This window comes from Artibeus jamaicensis, unplaced genomic scaffold (assembly GCF_021234435.1).
Source record: "Artibeus jamaicensis isolate MK-2021 breed Jamaican fruit bat unplaced genomic scaffold, CSHL_Jam_final contig_851, whole genome shotgun sequence".
In the NCBI taxonomy this organism is placed as follows: Eukaryota; Metazoa; Chordata; class Mammalia; order Chiroptera; family Phyllostomidae; genus Artibeus; species Artibeus jamaicensis.
In genome coordinates, this window is record NW_026521986.1 from 1326953 (window position 1) to 1349683 (window position 22731).

The following is a 22731-nucleotide window of genomic DNA, read 5'->3' on the forward strand; positions in this document are numbered from 1 at the left end:
TCCTAATTTACTTAACTGGTTACTGACCTGGTTCATGGTATTGTTGTATCTCCATACTCCTAAAAGCTGGTATAACTCTTACCTGCTCATTGACATTGAGCCACTGTAGTTCCTAGAGAATCTAGTTCGATGTCTAACTCAGGTTGCATGTAAAACTGTGAGGGAAGTCCTGCTCTTCAGTCAAGAAATCTTCAGACCACCCTTGGTTGGCAGTATTAATGCTGGGAGTGCCTAGGTGACATACCATCGTGACCAGGACCAGGTATCAGACTTGTGCTGCTTCCTTCCCCCATTTATCTTTGTTTGTTTGTTTCTTTGTTTGTTTGTTTGTTTCTGGGCTTGTGCTTCTTGGTTGTCTGATATATCCTGTGGAATTTTAGAGTTGGGCAGAGTTACTCTGTTAGTAAGAGTTCGTTAGCCCTGGGCTAGATATATAATAACCCTCTTACTATATTTACCAGACTAACTTGGTTTTACTGTATGTCTGTCTTTCACACCAGACAGCAAATTGCATGAGAGCAAAGGCCTTCCTTGTCCTCTCTGTTATTCTCTCCATACTTCTGCATCCTAGGTAGGCCCTCAGTAAACGTCCAAATGCATGAATACTTCTAAATACGTTCAGAATGTACAGATACTTAGCCTGGTAAAATGAAGATAATGGATTGATCCAGGAGGAGATAGTTTTGAGATAGTTTTCAAACCATAGTATAAGTAGTCATGGTACCATGTTCAACAAAACTTGTGGGACCATGTTCTTGCTTTCCATATCTTCGTGGTAACTAGGTTACAAAGTAAGGGTATGGTTTGCATTCACATGATGCAAAGCAAGTTCAAAGCAAGGACTGCCCTATAGTCTTTTGCTTAAATGTTCAGATTTTAAATTTTGATAGAGCTTTACAAATACTTGGATATTTACATAATGTAGGAACTGTTCTAGTTAGTTCTAAAAGTTTAATTTCTTATTTGCCCCTGATTAGTAACTTGGGCTGACTATATTGAAATTGAAAAGTGAGCGCAGGCCTGTGAACCAAACAACAGCGGTTCAATTCCCAGTCAGGGCACATGCCTGGGTTGCAGGCCGGTTCCCAGCAGGAGACGCACGAGAGGCAACTGTACATTGATATTTCTCTCCCTCTCTCCTTCCCTTCCCTTCCCTTAAAAAGATAAGTAAAATACTTTTTTTTTTTAAATTAAAAAAAGGTTTTAAAAAAAAAGATGTGGCAACTTCTTAAAAAAAAAAAAAAGAAAAATTGAAAAATGATGTCAATAGCCCTGGCTGGGTGGTTCAGTTGTTTGGAGCACCCTCACATACACCAAAGGGTTGCAGGTTCTATCCTCAGTCCAGGCACATACCTAGGTTGTGGGTTCAATCCCTGGTTGGGACGTGTGTGGGAAACAACCAATTGATGTTTCTGTCTAACATCATACCTAGGTGTGTGGGAAACAACCAATTGATGTTTCTGTCTAACATCATACTTCTCTCTCTCTCAACTCAATAAATGTATTCTCAGGCAGTGTTTCTCTCTGACATTGATGTTTCACTTTTTTTTCTCTCTCTCTACCTACCTTCCTCTCTCTAAAATCAGTAAACATATCCTCAGGTGCAGGTTTTTTTTAAAAAGCTTTTTAAAAAGTGATGCCAGGATTTTGGAAAAGGGTATTGGGGATATAAGGAGTTTTCAGCTTGATTTAAACAGAATAAACTTATATAAAGAAAATGAATTATCTCTGAAAATGTCAGAGTCTTGCTGGTGATATAGTTCAGAATGAAATTTTACTAGAAGTAGTAGAGGTTAGAGAATTCTGTGAGGAAGAGCGATGAAAAGGACTTCATAAGATACATTGGGGGCTGATATTACAAGTTTGAATTTACCTGACTTATCTTTAAATGATTTCCAGCGCAGAATCAGTTTATTTCATTAAGTGCAAATCTGTGGGAGTTGCAGAAAACAAAGCAGTTCAAATGGTCTTGAATCTGTTTAGAATGTGCTTACCAGGCTCTCCCTTTAAGCCTGTTTGCCCTAAGAAATTGTCTTGTTTTGCCTTACTGGTGGTGGCAGGTATACAAAGCTCCTGACTAGTACAGTGGCTGGCACGTTACCAGCAAATCAGCCCCTGTGCCCTTCACATTTCTGCCAATACTAGAAACAAGCTCTTTAGTTTATGCTACTCTTGTTATTACTTGATGACTACATTTCAAATAAGGTATTATTGTGAATTTTGTAATATATTTTTTATTTTAAGGTATGATGAATGGGTGAAGGCTGACAGGATAATCTGGCCTTTGGACAAAGGTGGACCAAAGAAAAAACAGAAGAAAAAAGCTAAAGTATGTTCACAGATTTGTATCATTTGTGATAGGTCCAGGAATTAATTATTCATATTATATGTTTTCTGAATCTTGTTTCCTCACTGTAATAATCATATTGATCCTTTTAAGGTAATTGTGGTTTTTCTCTCTTATAAACCAGAGGTTAAAAAAAGTGAAAAATGTAAACACATTAACACATTGTTTCAGGAAAGGTAAAAACCAGTGAGTGACTCCTGGGACATAGGCTTTAAACTGAGATGCCTGTAGTGGCTGTAGTGTAGACAAAGGGGAAGTAGGACTGATCGTGATCAGCACGAAGACATGTTCTCATCTAGGGAGGATGGGGCTAAACACTGTTGTGGGATGCAATCAGGGTTGCCAGATTTTAGGATTTTTAAAAATGTGAAATCTGATTTTTATTTGTTGGAATTTAATACTAAATTTTAAAACACGTACCTTCTGGCCAGCTGTATCCTCATCCACACACTCAGTTTTCAGCCTTTGCTGTAGAGAGTCACTTAATGTTTTGTCTATTTTATGGTAGATATCTTTCTTTTCCTCGGGGAATAATAAGGGTGGGCAGTGTTGAGTAGTTGTATAGCTTTGTAATGCCCTGACTCTGACCTTGACAATTACAATTGAAGTATTGCATAGTGTAGACCATCATATTGATATAAGTAAAAAATGTTAACAAACTTTGTTTATAATTTTTCTGTAAGCCCAGATTAGGAATTGACATATAAAATATCTACATTTTTTGACTTCTAGTTTTCCTTGGAGAAGTAGAATGTCCATTTTTCATAAGGAATGCGCTTGTCTCCTATATTTTGTTGTTATTCAGAATAAAGAAGACAGTGAAAAAGATGAAAAGAGGGAGGAAGAGAGGCAGAAGTCAAAACGGGGACGACCGCCTTTAAGATCTACCCTTTCGTCAAACATGCCGTATGGTTTGTCTAAGACTCCAAACAGTGAAGGAAAATCAGGTACCAGAAGTGCTCACAGCAGTGTGGCAGACAGCTCACCATTGTCAAATAGAATGGAAGGTGCACAGTTTTGAGGATCATTGATTTTTTTAAAAACCAACATAACTAATAACATGTCAGTTGTGTGAGACTCGTAGAAAGTTAGCTAAGTTTTTAATCTCATATATAACTTAAACTAAAATTTGATTTGAATAAAACGTTTATTTTAGTATATTATGGTTACTTAAAACTTAGTGATGTTTTACTTTAATTTAGAATACCTTTTTTTGTCAATATCATAAATACTCTATTTTAAATAGAGGATGGGTTGACAAGCCATGCATCCAACTGTGTGCTGCACTGTCCTTCAAAGCATGCACCAGTGTCTCTTGTAATTCAGTGCTGTCCCCTAAGATCTTTCAGCAAAGCTGAGACTGTGTTGCTCAGAGAGCAAAAACTAATGTGGTATGGAAATGTTTCGTGATGAGTTACTGGTGAACGTAATTTATTCTGCTTTTACTCACTTTTTGCCCACTTTTCTATTTTTATATTTTTTCCATGTAATTTAAGAAACAGTAAATAGTTGCCTTATAAAAATTTCCCTTCCTTCAAGGAAAAAGTTATTTTGAACCTACCAGAATTGCTATTCGTCCATAGGATGCTTGCTTATATGCAAATTAGAAAAGGGCATTCTTCTACCTCATTACTGCCATCTGCTGGAAGGTTGCCATATTACATAAATGCAAGATACCCACAAAGTGAAAGATACTCTCTTGCATGCCATGCCCTTGTGCAGTGTACCACCTACAAAACTATATATAGTAGTCTTGCTAAACTAAAGGAGTTCTTTTTTTTTAATCCAAGAACGAATGAATTCTAAATTCTGTATGTGGTGAAATCACAAAATAAAAACTATGTACCTTTCCATTTACGAAATACTGTTAAGTAAGTTTGCCCTTTTGAACTCATTTAGAATGTAAGCAGCATGTGAGCTGAATTTTTATATTTTACAGCTCCTATACAGTCTTAAAACTCTACTTGATTTTAAACTTATCAGGGAAAGATTTATTTTGCAAAATGATAGATAGCCTGTACTCTCATGTTTCTTATTCAGAAGAGTATTTAAAATTTTGAGAATTCAGATTGCTCCTTTTGTGTATTTCCTTTGCAGAATTATTTTAAGTAGAATGTCACATTCCTTTCTAAGGACACAAAATGGCCATCACATCTATGAATCACTACCTACTAGATCTCAGATCAAACCACTTTACAATGTCATAGCTCTCAGCACTAGTCCTTTGCATTTTCTCAGGAGTATCATATCCTAAGCATGATACTAGTGAAAATTGCAAAATAACTCTTTTACAAAATTATGATAGTAATACTTTCTATGTAACATATTCTTACATGGAGTTTAACTTGAAATCTTCTTCCCCCCATATTTTTGGCTCAAGTGTATGATTTATTTTATATCAAAAATTTCTATAGGGAGGTATTCAAGGTACATGATTAAGAATTTTGTCTTTGACAGAATTTTTATTATAGAATTTTCCTATTGGTAATTAAGATAGAAACCTTTGTAACATTTCCTCTTGCAGACTCTTGTTCATCTGATAGTGATACAGAAGACCTTTTAGAAAAGAATTTGGTGAATGAAGAACTTTCTCCTGATATTAAAGAAGAACTAGAAAAAAACAAAAATTTAAATGATAAATTAGATGAAGAAAATCCAAAGGTTGCTGCACATATATTAAAGGAAAATGAAAGGACTCAAATGCAGCCTTTAGAGACCTTGAAGTTAGATGGTGGAGAGAATGAACAAATAGTACAGATTTTTGGAAACAAAGTAGAACAAGTAGAGGACATTAAGAAAGAGGCAGAAAAATCCCCTAAAGGAAAGGGAAGACGAAGCAAGACAAAAGATCTTTCTTTAGAAATTATAAAGATTTCTTCATTTAGCCAAGATGAAGCAGGAAGTGAACCTCATATAGAAAATCATAGTCTAGAATTTGCTTCATTAGACAATAAAAACTTTTCTTCTGCTACCGAAAATGAAATTGACCAATGTGCAAAAGAGAAAAAGTTGAAACGGAAAATACTGGGACAGTCATCACCAGAGAAAAAAATAAGAATTGAGAATGGAGTGGAAATGATAAATAGCATATCTCAAGAAAGGACCAGTGATTGTATTGCGTCTGAGGGGGTGAAAAACTTAAATTTTGAACAACATTTTGAAATAGAAAACGAAGGAATGCCGTCATTAATAGCAGAGTCAAACCAATGCATCCAAGAACCAACCAGTGAGAAATCTGATAGTCGAGCTGAAGAAACTGTCAATACTCCACTGAAAGAAGAAGAGGATGCAATGCCTCTGATTGGGCCTGAAACCCTGGTTTGCCATGAAGTAGATTTGGATGATTTGGATGAGAAGGACAAGACCAGCATTGAGGATGCAGTAGTGGAAAGCTCCGAATCTAACTCTCTTGTTTCTCTTCCACCTGCCCTGCCTCCTGTAGTACAGCATAACTTTTCAGTAGCTTCACCACTTACTCTCAGTCAAGATGAGTCTCGAAGTATAAAAAGTGAAAGTGACATAACCATTGAAGTTGATAGTATTGCTGAAGAATCTCAAGAAGGCCTCTGTGAGAGGGAATCAGCAAATGGGTTTGAAGCCAACATTGCCTCTGGTACCTGTAGTATAATTGTTCAAGAAAGAGAGATCAGAGAGAAGGGTAAGGACTTTATGGGGAGAAAATCAGACTTTATATTGAAACCAAAAATTAGTACATGAACTCTTGATCTGTAAAGTACTTTTTCCTCCTCTTTTCCTTCCTTTCCTTTTTTCTATCTTTCCTTCCTTTCTCCATTCCCTCTTCCCTCACCCATTCAAAAATGTATACGTAGAAATTTATGTAGACAGGCGAATAAATATACTTGCTATTGACTTTTCAAGATCTCTCTCTTTCCCTTTATTTCAGGTCAGAAAAGACCAAGTGATGGAAATAGTGGATTATTGGCAAAAAAGCAAAAGCGTATCCCAAAGCGAACAAGTGCTGTAGCCAAAAATGAAAAAAATGGAACAGGTTGGTGCTTTTCAATACTGGCTTTAGTACACTGTTAATATTTTCAGCAGTTTGTTAGCTTGATCATTTGTGTCAGTTTAAAAATAAACTTGGTTTATTGTGTTCTGAAATAGCAGTTTTCCATTAGTTTTTAATCTGAAGTTCTTGTCAGTTTTATTTAGAATTGGAATAGCTATGATTATTTTTATGCCTATTTTTTGTATTTTTTATGTAAAGTAATTTAATATTAGAGGAACATATTTGGGAAACTTGAATGAAAGAAAAATAACATTTGCTGTAATGGTGAAAGCAGATTAAGTTTACATTCCTGAATGGAATGTTTTTCTTCAATGTAGACAAGCTTACTCGTAAATGATACGGTAATTTCAAAACATGGAGAAATAAAATTTTTATTTAAAAAACAAAAAAGTAATATGAATAGATTATATAAAAAACAGACTTCTGTACAATAAGGAATAAAATTAAGTCATAGAGTATAGTAGAAATAAACATGGTTGATTTTGACAAATTAAACTTTTACCTTCAAAACCTGCCTCCATACAAGTCTGAAAGTGAAATTCTAGGTTATAGTATAGATAATGCGCCAAAGAAGGAGCATATAATTTATATAAGATAAAGGGCATTTCAGGTTCTCAGTAGCCATTATGTGGCTGAAGAGTACAGGACTAGAGTATTGAGAAAGAGTAATGGGAGATGAGACTAGAAAGGTAGCAGGAAGTACAAAGGAAAATGAATAACCTTATAGTGATAAGACTGGTGGACACCACCTTAGATGATCAAAGCGAGCACCACTAATAATGGGACAAATTGAAATCATGTAACACCTGACAGGATGCAACACAAACGTAGTAGTACACCAGTGATTTCCTCGCAAAGATGCATAATCTGAATATAATCATTACAAACCATTAACAAATTCAAGCTGATGGATATTCTATAAAATAACTGGCCTGCAATTAAAAAATTTGTCAAGGTCATGAAAATCAAAGAAAGAAGAACTGTTCCAGATTGAAGGAGACTTAAGAGATGTGACAGCTAAATGCAGTATATGATTCTCACCTGGATCCTATTGCTGTAAAAGGACATTATCAGGTCAAATAGAGAAACAGGCATGGGATCCGAGGATTAGACAATGGTAATATGTTTGTGTTAACTTCCTGGTTTTGATGGTTATATTATGGTTATGTAGGAGTGTGGTGGTTTTACAAACAGCCACAAATTTGTTGACATTCTTCAAGAGATAAACCCTAATTCTCTTCCCTTTAGTGTGGACTGAATTTAGTAATTTACTTGTAACAAAGTGGAAGTGATAGAACATGATTTCAGAGAATAAGTTGTAAAAGGCACTGCAGATTCCTGCATGTTCATCCTTGGATAACTTCATCGGGGAGAAGTTGGCTGTCTATTGTGAGAACACTTAATCAGGCTATGATGAGGCCCATGTTTTGAGGAACTGAGCATATCCTGCCAACAGTGAGCAAGAAACTGAGGCCTTCTGACCACAGCCACATGAGTAAGTCACCTTGGAAGCATGTTCTCCAGCTCCAGTCAAGTCTTCAGAGACCACAGCCTCAGCTAACAGCTGGGCTGCAATCTCACAAGATATCCTAAGCCAAACCACACAGACAAGCTACTCCCAAATTCCGACCCTCAGAAACTGTGTGAGCTATTAAGAATTCTGGCCAAGATGGAGGCATAGGTAGACACACTTTGCCTCTTCACGCAACCAAAAGGACAACAGATTTAAAAACAAAAAATAACCAGAATGACCAGAAAATCAAACTGTATGGAAGTCTGACAACCAGGGAGTTAAAAAAGAAACATTCGTTCAGACTGATAGGAGGAGCAGAGATGGGCATCTGAGGCAGAGAAGACATGCAGCAAGGCAGTAGCTGGCATACCAGCAATCCCATATTTGCATGTGGATAAACCAGGAGGAATAATTGAGGAGCAGGAGAGACTGCACAACCCAGGGTTCCAGCACAGGAAAAGAGAGCCTCAAAATCTCTGACTGGAAAAACCTGTGGGGTTTGTGGTGGTAGGAGCAACACCCAGCCTCAAGAGAGTTTGTTGGAGGGACCCACAAGGTCCTAGAATGTACAGAAACCAACCCACCTGGGAATCAGCACCAGAAGGGCCCAAATTTGCTTCTGGGCAGCAGGAGAAGTGACCAAAACCCAGCAGAGAGCTGCACAAATGGCATTTTTCCCTCTCGGGCCCCTCTCCCACATACAGCCCCACAATGCAGCAACATGGGTTGCCCCATCCAGGCAAATATGTAAGACTCTGCTCCTCACTATATAACAGACAAGCTGAGACCAAAAAAAAATATATATATGGCCCAAATGAAAGAACACATCAAAGCTCCAAAAATAGAACTAAATGATGAGGAGCTAGCCAGCCTATCAGATACAGAGGTCAAAACACCTCTGTAATCAGGATGCTCACAGAAATGGTTGAGTGTGGTCACAAAATAAAGGAAAAAGCGAAGGGAAGGAAAGTGAGACTCAAGTCAACAATTTAGACTAGAAGAAAGAAATAAACATTTAGCCAGAACAGAATGAAGAAGCAAGAATTCAAAAAAATGAGGAGAGGCTTAGGAACCTCTGAGACAAGTTTAATTTTTCCAACATCTGAATCATAGGGGTGCCAGAAAACAAGGAAGAGCAAGAAATTGACAACTTACTTGAAAACATAATGGAGAACTTCCCCAATCTAGTAAAGGAAATAGACTTCCAGGAAGCTCAGGGAGTGCCAAAGAAGTTGTACCCAAGGAAGCACACACCAAGGCGCATCATAATTACATTACCCAAGGTTAAAAATGAGAGGATCTTAAAAGCAGCAAGAGAAAAGGAGAGAGTTACCTACAAAGGACTTCCCATAAAACTATCACCAGATTTCTCAAAAGAAACCTTACAGACAAGAAGGGGCTGGAAAGAAGTATTCCAGGTCATGAAAGGCAAGGACCTACATCCAAGATTGCTTTATTCAGCAAAGCTATCATTTAGAATGGAAGGGCAGATAAAGTGCTTCCCAGATAAGGTCAAGTTAAAGGAGTTCATCATCACCAAGCCTTTACTATATGAAATGTTAAAAGGACATAACTAAGGAAAAGAAGAAGATCAAAACTATGAACATTAAAATGACAACAAACTCAAAACTATCAACAACTGAAACTAAAAAGAAACAAAAAGTAAAACAAACTAAGGAAACAACTAGAACAGAATCAGAGAAATGAAGAGATATCAGCGGGGCGGGGGAGAGGAGAAAAGGGGGAAAAGGTACAGAGTATAAGTAGCATAAATGGTAGGTACAAAAATCAATGGGGAGGTTAAGAATAGTATGGAAAATGAGAAGCCAAATATATGTACAACCTATGGACATGAACTAAGGGGGTATGCTGGTGGGAGGGGGGGTGCAGGGCAAGGAATAAACATTTGTAGTTTTAAACTAAAATTTGGGGTAACTTGTAGATAATTAACACAGGAGAATATTCTTGTTTCCAAGGGAAAAAAGCTCTAAAGTACTCAAGTATAGTAGGGCAGCTTACCTTCCAAGGGGTCAGGAAAACTTTTTTTTTGCCAACTGTCCTCATAACTTTTTTTTAAGTTTGAAGATTGAAGGAAGAAACAGATCAGTTTTACTTTTTGGAGAGAGTCAGTGGCTTAACTAAGACAGCGAAAGAAGGAATGAATTGAAAAAATTGGGGATATAAAATCACAAAGACTCAATTATAAATATTTAGGAGGAATTGGTTAACTGACATGGAATACGAAAATACCAGCGGGTTGCTGGGAGACTAACTTAGGCATTGTTGTTAGAGGTACCAGTATTAGGAAAATTGGGGCCTGGAGCTCAGAAGGAAGTCTATTTTTAGAAGATAGCTGTCAAAGTATTACAAGATGAGATTTCTGTCAGAGTAAAATGAGAAGAAACGGTTAAGTACAACATAGGAAATAGTAATGTTGTAATAACTGTATGGTGCTAGATGGGTACTGGAAATATTAAGGGAACACTTTGCAAAGTAGATGATTGTCTAACCACTATGCTATATATGCCTGAAACTAATACAAAATAATACTGAATGTGAATTGTAATTGAAAAACGAAGAAAAAGGACCAGTAGGATTAATCAGGGTATCCCTTTATGTTGGATAGTCAGGAAGACTAGCGTAGAAACTGATTGGTGATAAATGAAAACCAGTAAACATTAGTGGATTTGAATAAGAAAAAAAAGTTTCAAATGCTATAGAATATTCAATAGGATTAAAATACAGGGTCCAGCAGAAGTGATGCCTGCTTGAGTGTGGTTGGTAGGGTAATGATATGCATGTAATAATTTATAGTTTTAATTTGAACATTTCACCTAAAATGTCACATGGTGTGCTTGAGTGTGATATTGTTGTGTTACAGAATTATGTACATGCTGATGATTTTGTGATAAAAGATTTTGTAATATAAAGGGGCATTATTTGTGCCGAGCTCTGTATATTCATTGTTTGGGACCCTTACAGTAGTACAGTGATGTCATCAGAAGGTATGGAAATCTGGATGACAAAGAATTTCTTTGAAGAAATTTGACCCTAAAGAGAAGGGAGGAGGTGCCAGCTAAAGGGATAGGTTTTCCTCTCCTTCCCTCCCTCTTCTAAGGGTAGGAAACATCTAAGCAAGTTTGTAGAAGTTGGCTAATTGACATTAGGAATTTCAGAGAAGTAGATGGTTTTGAGAGTAGCTGAAGAGATCATCTTGGCCAGAAACATTCTTTTCCAGGCCAAAAAGGGGGCAGTAAGGACAGATACAGGTAGGGGAGGAGCTGTAAAATTGCATGTGTAGCCCTCAGCTCTGTCTTCTCGGTAGAAAACAAGATTTGCTTTGAGAGTGGGTAGAGTAGAAGTAGAGTTTGAAAAACACAGAATCGAGAATTCTAGTTTGTTACTAACTGAAAACCGAAAGCATCTCTAAGTACAAATTTGGTGAGAGGCACAGAGTTGCAAACAAATATCTGCTCACATTGTATTATGGGTCACAGGCTGTGTGTACATCAAGGTCTTTTTTGTGCTTTTATATATATATATTTTTTTTAAATTGGTGCTCTTTTGGGTAGTTAGGTTTCGTTTTAAACGTAAATGGGGCATCTCTGTATATTGTTTTATAACTTTGCTTTTTCATTTAAGAGTATAGGATAGTTTATCATTTTTGTTCTTATGAACCTGCTCTTCTTTGTTTTTAACCACTTGAGCAAAGTATTCAATAATATAAAATTTCTAACCATTTTCCTATTGATAAACACTTAAATTTTCTTTGTTTCCTTCTTTTCCTTTCTTTTTTACTGTTAAGAACTTTGTGCACTTTGCACTTACTTCTGTAGGATACCAAAACGTGTTATTACTGGGCCTGTTGCATATTGATATTTGAGATTTTTATAATTTATAATCTGAGTCCATTTCTTTATTCTAGGACAAAGCAGCGATAGTGAAGATCTTCCTGTCCTAGACAATTCAAGTAAATGTACCCCAGTAAAACATCTGAGTGTATCTAAGCCACAGAAGCTTGCACGATCTCCTGCAAGAATATCCCCTCACATCAAAGATGGAGAAAAAGATAAACATAGAGAAAAACATCCGAATTCATCCCCTAGGACATATAAGTGGAGCTTTCAACTCAGTAAGAAACTTAAAGAAAACTTAAATGTATATTGTAAAGCAGTATATACCTTAAAATGTCAAAGAAATTCTCTGGCTGGTGTGGCTCAGTGGCTTGAGCACCAACCTGTGAACCAAAAGGTCATCAGTTCAATTCTTAAACTAGGGCACATGCCTGGGTTTCAGGCCAGGTCCCCATTTGGGGGCGTGTGAGAGGCACCTGATTGATATTTCTCTCACACATTAATGTTTCTTTTCCTCTCTCCCTCCCGTCTGCTCTCTCTATAAATAAGGAAATCTAAAAAAAAATTTTTTTTAATGTCAAAGAGTAACAATTAGCAAATTCATTTATTTAGGTTTCCAAAATTGTCTTACCAGTAAATCATCACTTGTCACTTTAAATACGAATCCATGTCTTTTCATAATACTATCTTGATAAACATTCACTGGAAGAATATCTCCAACTATGAAATAAGATGTAGGATTTACATAAATCAGTGAAACTAGAACATCCTTTCTAGTATGGACAATTGGAAATAAATAAATGAGGAAGCCATCAATATGAAGAAACAGTTTCGATAAGTAACTACAATTGTAGATCAGAGTTGCTCTGTGTTGATGTTTTCTTTTTCTGATCATTTAAATAATCAAGTAATGTTTAGTGTAGAAATATTGGGATATATAATGAAATCTTATTTGAATGTAATTAGTGTCTTCCTTGTTACAGAGGCTTATTAGCTTAATATTATTGGTTTTAATAAACCAAAGGGTTTAATGATGTATGAGTTGGACTTCTGATAAAACTGCCATAATTTTTCTGAATTATTTTAAAATGCTGATTAATTGTTTTCCCTTTTAGATGAATTAGATAATATGAACAGTACAGAGAGAATTTCTTTTCTCCAAGAAAAACTACAGGAAATCAGAAAATATTACATGTCTTTGAAGTCTGAAGTTGCGACTATTGACAGGAGAAGAAAAAGATTAAAAAAGAAAGACAGAGAAGGTAATTTGATTATAATTCTTCTTCCCTCTATTTTCAAATATACTATCATTTCAGAAGATTTAGGCTTGTCACTGCTAGAATATAGTATACATTTATTGTTTTTTGATTCCTAGTATTTTCTTTGTTGCTGTTATTGAGGTGACTCAACAACTGAATTAATCAGAATGAGACTCTTCCTGAAAGAGACCAGGAACTGTTTTACAAAATGTGTGATTTTACTAAATGTGGTGGGTTCTCAAAAACAGCTTCCTCACTCTGAATTCACTCTTTGCCCAACATTTACTGGCTGCCTGTTATTAGGCACTATATTTGCTGTTAAGAGGTTCACCAAAACAAATAGGCATATGGTTTATCCTTGAGGAGATTATGTTTTGGGGATAGTCATTTTCTAAGCAACTACTGTATAAGGTAGTTCAGATGAACAATACTAATGTATACATACCATGTGCCAGGCTCTCTTCTAGGTGGTAGAAGTATGAAGATGAATGGGATCCGGACTCTGGTCTCAAAGATATTAAAGTTTAGTAGCACATTGGGTGATGTGGGTCTCAAGAGTGATATTAACAAGTTTAGGAACTGGTAGAAGGATAGATTACTCTGGAGTAATTATGGAGAGAGTAGTGTCTGACCTAGACCTTAAAATTCTGTAGGATTAACTTCTAGTTGAATATCAACATGCAAAATGACAGTAAAGAAAATCAAAAGCCCCATACCTACAAAGACAGGAAAAAAGGACAGCAGACTGTGACAGATAAGAATTGTCAACAGCCTGTCTTCTGGAAGCTGAGGAGCAGGTAACCACTGTAACTGTCCTGGTAGATAAGGGAAAGCTAAAACCACAGCACCAGATAGGAAGGCTTCTGCACACAGAAAGACAGAAACCAAAGTATAAAATGAGAATAAAAAGGAACTTGTGGAATAAAACAGATGATGTGCCATAGAACGATACCAAACTACAATTAATACCCAGAGATACAAGGGAGATACTCTAGTCTTGAAACAAGAATATGTGTCTAATGTGGTATTAATAGAATTCAGAGAATAACACAAATCCATTCAAATTAAAAAATACGATTGCACTGGCTGTGTGGTTCAGGTGGTTGGGGCGTCATCCCATACACCAAAAGGTATCCGGTTCACTACCAGTCAGGGCACATACCTAGGTTACAGGTTTGATCCCTTGTTGGGGTACCTAGGGGAGGCAACCAGTCGATGTTTCTCTGTCATATCAACATTTTCTTTTCCTTTCCTCTCCTCTCTTCCCCTGACCTCTCTAAAAATCAGTGAACATATCCTTGGGTGAGGATTTTAAAAATATATATGCTATATGTGTATGTGTGTATATCACATATATATCCTATATTATATATATACATATTACAGGATATATATGTATATGATAGTAGGAATTTTTGCAAATGTAATGGACGTGATAGCAAGATTAAAGAATCCCAATAGAAGATCAAAAAGAGAACAGGTGAGAAGAATGAGAAGTATTGGATCTGGTCAGGAAATTCAATTTCTAAATCATAGGATTTGCTACCTGACCTAGAAAACTTCTGTCACCTACAGGAGTGTTGTGTCCATCAGCTGTGTTGGGACAGACAAAGGTAGGAGGCCAGGGATTAGCTGGTTGTGGGAAATTCTCTGGTTGACCTCGTTTCGGATTTGGGGCAAGGTGAATTTCTTTCAGGGATCTCTCAAGAAGGAATTTTAAGAATCTGTCTCTTTAATCTTTAAATTTTATGGCATGTTTTTTTGAACTGAGCAACTTTACTGACCGGAGACTAATTCAGCTCACTTGAGCCAAACAAGATCTTTGCTGACAGTTTGTTATTCCTTCGTGCAGCATTTAAGAAGATGATAACTGAAGTGAATAATGTTAAGATTTTCTAACTTGCCAGTGCCAGGGTATCTGTGCATGACAGTTTTTGAGTCTAATGTAATTGTTTTGATTCCACAGTGTCTCACGCAGGAGCCTCCATGTCATCTGCGTCGTCAGACACTGGAATGAGTCCTTCATCATCATCTCCCCCACAAAATGTACTTGCTGTAGAATGCAGGTGATACTCATTTTCTTTGCCTTCCCAGCAGTTTGCTGCCATGGACATAAATCCCAAAATCCTGAAATACAGCCACAGAAAGCACTCGACTGGTTTGGCATTGCTAAGTATATCCTGTCTACTCTTCCAGGCTGGATTGTATCTATTCCCTTCTTTTCTTTTTTCTATTGCAAAAAAAATAAGCTGATTAATAACTGAAGGTTAGGCAGCCTGCATATTTTTCATAATTTTTCCTCAATTTTTTTCATTATTTTGTGAAGATAGAAAATGGGCACTTAGCAAATTTGAATTTGTATAGTAAAGTTTCAGGTGTTAATAGAAATCATAGACAAGTGCACATGACAAATATCAAAATATTATCCAGCTGAATAGTTACTGTTGCACTTTCACTAAGATGTGTTTGAACACTTGGTGAGTAGGGGGTTTATGTTGTATGTGGTTTTTTTTATTGTTGTCATTTTTGGGGTTTTTTTGTTTTGTTTTTTATTGGTTTTTTTGTGTGTGTGTTTTTGGTTGTTTGTGGGTTTGTTTTTTTGTTGTTTTTTTTTTTGTGGAAGCACTTGCTATTTAGAACTGCCAAAGTATATGTTCAGCAGTGTGCCCAGGCTTAAAGGTGTAAATGGGACAAAATAAATTGTGAAAGGAAGTGTAGTTGACTGAAAACTACAGTTGTAATAAGTCTTCCACTTTTTATAGTATTTTTGAGCACACAATTATGCAAATATTTTAATGTTTATTAATGTTTACAGTGGAATTGTGAATAAGTTTTCAGTGGACTATCTTATCCCTTGACAAAAATATTTTGTCTTTTTTCTATGTAATTTCAGAGTTTTTATTTTGTTACAAAAATACAAAAATGAAATATATAACAACAATGAAGTTATTTAACAAGATTTCTAAAGCTGAAAATTTTGTGTAAAATAAGGTATTATCTTGCAACTTGTTAAATATATTTATTCAGACATTGGATGTTGTATTTTTATGTATTTTTTAAAATATTAATAAAATTGAAAAAAAGAAAATTGTAGGTTAATTCACTCTTCGGATGACAGTAGCCCCAGCGGTCCCTCTTCCAGGGGCTGCGCCCAGCAGCTGTGCCTGTGTTGAAGGGAACCCGTCTCAGTCCTCCCGGCCGTACCGAACTATGAATGGGCGTCTGGATCATTAAAGTGTGTCCTCCTTTAGACACTTTGGCAGTCCTAGTATTTAAACTGTTTTGAGGATCAAATTTTTGGTTGCCCTTAAGATACTTTGTCACAGTTTTTATTTTTGCTATACTGCCGAATAAATTTATATCTCCCAAAGTTGAGATGCAACAACTAAGTAAAGCAATTATGTATGCCATGTCTGTGAATTGTTCCACAGACTGATACATTCTGTAAATAATTCTTCCAAAATCATGTATTTAAAGCAGTTTTGCCATATACATTATGTAAAAAAGTGATTTTTTAAAATCAGTTTTTAAATTCATGTTTGTACATTGAAAGGGTTTTTTTAAAAACCTCCTTTTCTGTGTTTAATATGTTGTAGAGTAAAAACATAGATGCTCTAGACTGTATGTCAGGGTCTGATTTATAAGAACCAGGTCAGAGCCGAACCCTAGTGATGGCATAGCATTACTAAGATCATTGTTTCTTAATTTCATTTACCCACATTGTGACTTTGTGATTCAGATTCCTTCCATTTTCGCAGAGAATTAAAAACAAAAACATACTCTTGTAAAATGCACTTCTCTGTCTTTTCTTTGCGAAGCTGAAGTATTTCAATGTAAAATGAAAATGGAGCTCAGTGGGCGGTATTAATAAAGGCCATGTTTTAAACATAGGCTTTATATATTTAGTTTCATTTAAGTGATTGTTGTTTTCCTAAGTGCCAGTAACTTACAGTTGGAAAAGCCGACTTCACAAAACAGAACATACTCAATATATTCTTCAGTTTTCACAATAAAATATTTCTAATGTTTTATTACAAAAATAAAAGTGTTGTTCAAATCCAGTTGGAAGTAGGAAGAAGCTAACTGTCAATCCATACATTAGATATTTTAATGATTTCCCTCAGTAGCAATTTAGTAAACCTTGAATATTGTCCCTTCTATTGGTACAAATCTGGTCATAAAGTATTGGGACCTTGCTACAAACAGCAAAATGATACATTCATTGAATTGGGTATATGGACATTGTTAAAATCCTTTTGTGTGGGGGCTAGAAAGGTTTATGAAAGTAAGTGAATATTAGTTAGGTATTAAATTCAAATATTGGGCATATTTTGAATTTAGCTAAACTTTGAATAGATAGGTCTTGCATGTGACTAAAACAGTAAAAGTATAAAAACACTTTACTATTTAAAATGGAAGGTGTTATCTATTAAAATCAAGTTATTTGAAGATTGTGGAGATTTCTATTTTAGTATTCATTGTGTACTTCCATTCTTTGTTGTTTGTGTTAAAGTTCAAGCTTTCCAGTTCTTCACTCAGAAGGATGTTTGTACCTATGTTAGCATATACATACTATGTTTTCTATGAAACTGCTTTAAATTATGGAAATTTATATGGACTAAGCTATTAATCTGCTTATATGCCTTTCTTACGAGCATTGTAATTTAAGATAGCTATAAACATTGTGAAAGCATTTGAAGCTATACTCAACCACACATAAAAACTATTACCAGAATACAGCATCAATAGTTAATTATCTTCTATGTGGTAGGTATTGTGCTAAGGCCCAGAAACCACAACAGTGAATAAGACAGAAGAAAGTCCCTGTATTTTCCCGGAATGGCTAATCCAAGTGAGGTAGATGTTCAACATTTAACCCATGTAATTCTTTACTGCAGGTGTGATAAGCATATGAATTTTGGCATGCCATGAGTTAACGATACAGAGCTCAAATTTGAAGGTACTGGTGGTCTGGGAAGGCTTTAAAAACTGAGCTCAGTTACAATTATGTGTTGGCTAGGCAAATGGGAGGAGAAAGAGTATAGAGAGTGAAGTGCTCCAAGCACATGAGGGAGGAGAAATGGGTAGAAAAGGCCAGGACAAGAATAGACCGGAGGCAGGAGCCAGGTCAAGCAGAACTATTAAGGCAGTGCGCATACCTTGTGTCCACCCACCTCTACCTTTTTGCTCCCTCTGTTTCCCCCCACAACACTGATCCTTATTTGTCCGGAGATACCTCAGCAGCTACTTTTCCATGAAGCTTTTGCTGACTTACCATTTCCAAAATATCATCCTATTTTGTGCTCTGGTAGCATTTTCAATCTGGATTATTTCTCTTAACTTACCTCATATTATATTTACTTACACATGTGTCTACTACTATATGTTCAGTTCCTTACATACTCTGTAGTCACCGTTGAGTCCCGCAAAGTGCCTGGTCCAGCATCTAACCTAGTAAAAAGATCAAAAACTATGTTTACTTATATTGAGAAAAATTACTTTTAAACCACTATTTCTTTTTCTCCCCCCCCCCCCCCCTTTACTAATGATCATCGTGTACAAAACCAGACACTTAAAAGTTGTCTCTGGGGTTCTTTTCATAAAGAGTTGAATACACACCTCACCAAAGAAGGCCCACTGATGACGAATCAGCATTATAAACGGTGTTTGTCGAGAGAAGGTGAAGACAAGAAGACTTAAACCAGAAAAAATATTTGTAAAGGACATCTGATAAGGAACTTTGTGGTAGTTTGTTTGGGATGCTTTGACAAAAACACCATAAATTGGGAGGCTTCTAAACAAACATTTTTCGTAATTCTGGAGGCCAGGAAGTCTAAGATTGAGGTGCCAGCGTGGTCCAGTCGGGGCCTTCTGGAGTGGAAGGGGTAGGAAGCTTTTTGGGGCCTCTTCTAAGGACACTGATCCCAATCAGAAGAGCTCCATCCTCATGACTTAATCATCTCCAAAAAAGCCCCACCTCTTGATATCATCATTAGGAATTAAGTTTTCAACATAGGAATTGGGGGTGGTAGGGGAGGAGGATTCAGACCATAGCAAACTATCATCTGCAATATACCACCCCCCAAAAAAACCCTCCAAATTCAACAATAAGAAATCAAACAATCTAATTTTAAAATGGGCCAAAGACCTTTACAGACACTTCACCAACAAGTTACACAGATGGCAATAAGCAAATGAAAAAATGGTTCACACATATGTTATCATGGAACTGCAAACTAAAACAGGTATCACTGCATACCTATCAGAATGCAAGAATTCAAAACACTACACCAAACGCTGGTGAGGACGTGGAACAACGGGAGCTCATTCACCGTTGGTGGGAACACATAGACGGTACTGCCAGTTTGAAAGAGTTTGGCTTTACTTTTTTTCAGAACTAAACATCCTCTTACAATATGATCCAGGAATCGTGATCTTTAGTGTGTGTGTGTATAGAAATGAGTTGAAAACTTAACATCCACACAAAAACCTGCACACAGACAGTTACAGCAGCTGTATTCATGATTGCCACAACTTGGAAGCAACCAGGATGTCCCTTCAGCAGGTGAATGAATAAACCATGGAACATTCAGACCACGGGAGATTGAGCACTAAGAAATAAGCTATCAAGTCATGAAAAGACATTAAAGAGCTTTAAATACATGTTACTAAGTGGAAAAAGCCAATCTAAAAAGACTACATATTGTAGGTATGATTCCAAGTATAGAACATTCTGGAAAAGGCAAAATTATGGAGGCAGTAAAAAGATCAGGAGTTGGGAGGGGAAGGGATTGGATGTATATTGCATGGAGTAAAACTATTCTGCGTAATATAATGATGAATACATGTAATTATACATTTGTCAAAACCGTAATATATCTGTACAACCTCAAGAATGAACCCTAATATAAATTGTAGACTTTAGGTGATAATGACATTTAGAGAGAGAGAAAAAAACACATCGATTTGTTGTTCCATTTATTTATGCATTCATTGGTTGATTCTTGTATGTGGCCTGACCAGGAGTTGCATGTGCAACCTTGGCACGTTGGGATGATGTTCTAACCAGCTGTGCTACCTGGCTGGGGCTTTAGGGGTTATTTAAGACAACAGAAAAGATGTGCCCATATAAGGCCTTATATACAAATGTTTATAGTTGCTTTATTTTTAACAACCAAAAAACTGGAAATAATCCAAATGTTCATCAATAGATGAATGGTTAAACACATCGTAGTATAGCCATAAAATGTAATCTTACCAATAAACTGCTTTAGCAACAAAAATGTAAACTTACCAATAAAATGATGGATGAATCAAAACAATTATGCTGAATGAAAGAAGCCAATAAGAGTACATGTTGTATGACTCCATTTACACAATGATCTAGAAAATGCTAACTAATCTATAATGACAAAGTAGGGGATGGGGGGGTGAAGGAGGGTGGAAGATTAAAAAGGGGCATAAGGAAACTGGGGGATGAATGTGTTCACTATCTTGATGATGGTTTTAGGGATGTATACATAAGTTAAAATGTATCAAGTTGTACCTTAAAACATGTTCAATTTACTGTATATTAATTATACCTCAATAAAACTGTTGAATGAGAGAGCTATATTCCAGCATAGATCTATGCTTTGGGGACAACTGTTAGTGCTCTCTCAATTTGGAAAATGACCAAAGCTTTTTAGGAATTATGATCACCAAATTAGCGAGAATGGTATCTATATTTGAAAAGAAAAATTTATACTTACATTAGAAACTTGCCTTACAGTTTTTCCAGTTACTTTCCAACGTGGTCTCTGTGGTAATTTCGACTCTAGTAATCTGTTTATTTCTAATTGCTGCAGTAACTCACCAACTGTTACATGTCACTGTTTACTTCATCCCACCCACCCACCTTTATTCAGTTTCCCTGGCTCCATCCCCTTCCAGATTCCATTGGGCTTAACGATGAGTTCCACAGAAATGAAGGATGGAAAGGGGTGGGAAGGTGGTAGAGTGATTTTATTAGAATATAAGAGCAGTCAGCCTAAAAGCAGATCATTTGGACCTGGGCTAAATCCATCACTGACATTCTGAACCAAAAACTGCTCTGAGATCACCAGTAACACTGGATTCTGAGGCTGTCTTTAATTTCTGTGTTACAACCAAGTTCCCAACTATCAAACTGAGTCATCATAGGAAGAAATACACAGCACTCAAAACAATTGTATGTAATTTGCACCTACTACCTCAAATTGTGAAGGCCTGGGCTGCCTCTCATCCGCTGCAGTAGCCCCAGCAGTGATAAGTACCTTGCTATGCACACACTAGAAATATCTTACCATTTAAAGAGCAACTGAAAACACTTCAGGCCAAGATGGAGTCATAGGTGGAAATACTGTACCTCCTCCCAGAACCAAATTTAAGGACAACAAAGATTTAGAAACAAAAATACAACCAAAACAGACAGAAAATTGAACTGTACCAAAGTCTGACAACAACAAACCATTCATCTAGACAAGTAAGAGGGGCCAAGTTGGCAGCTGGCAGAAAGGGGTCCTGGCACGAAAAGGCAGTGGTTAGAGGACTGAACAGGCGCAGAATAATATAACCAGAAGGGCCCAATTTGCTTGTGGAAAGCAGCAGAGGGGACTGAAATCCAAGACAGATCGGAATGAACGCCATTGCTCCCTCTCTGACCCTGCCCCCAGTCACACCCAAGGAACTGGGTTGACCCACCCTGGTGAACACCTAAGGCTTCGTTCCTCATACGTAACAGGTGCGTACAGACCAAAACTGATGCACAGTTCAAAACACTGGTAATCAGGACATTCACAGAACTGGTTGATTTTAGTCACAAATTAGATGAAAATATGAAGGCTATACTAAGTGAAATGAAGCAAAATGCACAGGGAACCAACAGTGATGGAAACAAAAGTGGGACTAAAATCAATGGAGTGGACCAGAAGGAAGAAAGAAACAACCAGACAGAAAACAATGAAGAAACAAGAATTCCAAAAAAATGAGGAGAGGCTTAGGAACCTCCAGGACATTTTTAAATGTTCCAACATCTGGATTATAGGGGTACCAGAAGGGTAAGAGGAACAGCCACGAGTGGAAAACTTATTTGAACAGATAATAAAAGAGAACTTCCCCAATCTGGCAAAGGAAATAGACTTCCAGGAAATCCAGGAAGTTCAGAGAGTCCCAAAGAACTTAGACCCAAGAAGGAACACACCAAGGCACATCATCATTACATTAGCCAAGATTAAAATGAAGGAAAGAATTCTAGAAGCAGCAAGAGATAAGGGGACAGTCACCTACAAAGGAGTTCCCATCGTACTGTCAGCGTATTTCTCAAAAGAGACCTTATAGGCAAGAAGGGGCTGGAAAGAAGTATTCCAAGTCATGAAAACCAAAGACCTACATCCAAGATTGCTCTACCCAGCGAGGTTTTCATTTAGAATGGAAGGGCAGATAAAGTGCTTCTCAGATAAGACCAAGTTGAAGGAGTTCATCATCACCAAACCCTTATTATATGAAATGTTAAAGGGACTTATCTAAGAAAAAGAAGATAAAAATATGAACAATGAGAGGACAGCAAACTCACAGTTATTAACAAGCGCACCAAAAACAAATGCAAACTAAGCAGACAGCTAAATCAGGAGTGGAGCCACAGAAATGGAGATCACATTGAAGGTTAGCAACAGGGGAATGGAAGGAGGAGGGCAGGGGAGAAGGCAGAGAAT

General features: G+C 36.7%; 1 protein-coding gene across 2 annotated transcripts in view; it reads left to right on the forward strand.

The window, feature by feature from the left end:
* Window positions 1-16998, forward strand: part of ARID4A (AT-rich interaction domain 4A) — a 61418-nt gene extending 44420 nt beyond the window's left edge. For both annotated transcript variants that reach the window (XM_037139778.2, XM_037139784.2), the window contains exons 18-24: window positions 2245-2329; window positions 3153-3294; window positions 4872-6005; window positions 6252-6356; window positions 11813-12019; window positions 12857-13003; window positions 14967-16998. In XM_037139778.2, coding sequence (XP_036995673.2) covers window positions 2245-2329; window positions 3153-3294; window positions 4872-6005; window positions 6252-6356; window positions 11813-12019; window positions 12857-13003; window positions 14967-15070 — 1924 coding nt within the window. In that variant the 3' untranslated portion in view covers window positions 15071-16998. The remainder of the gene's footprint in view (window positions 1-2244; window positions 2330-3152; window positions 3295-4871; window positions 6006-6251; window positions 6357-11812; window positions 12020-12856; window positions 13004-14966) is intronic.
* Window positions 16999-22731: the final 5733 nt, after the last annotated feature.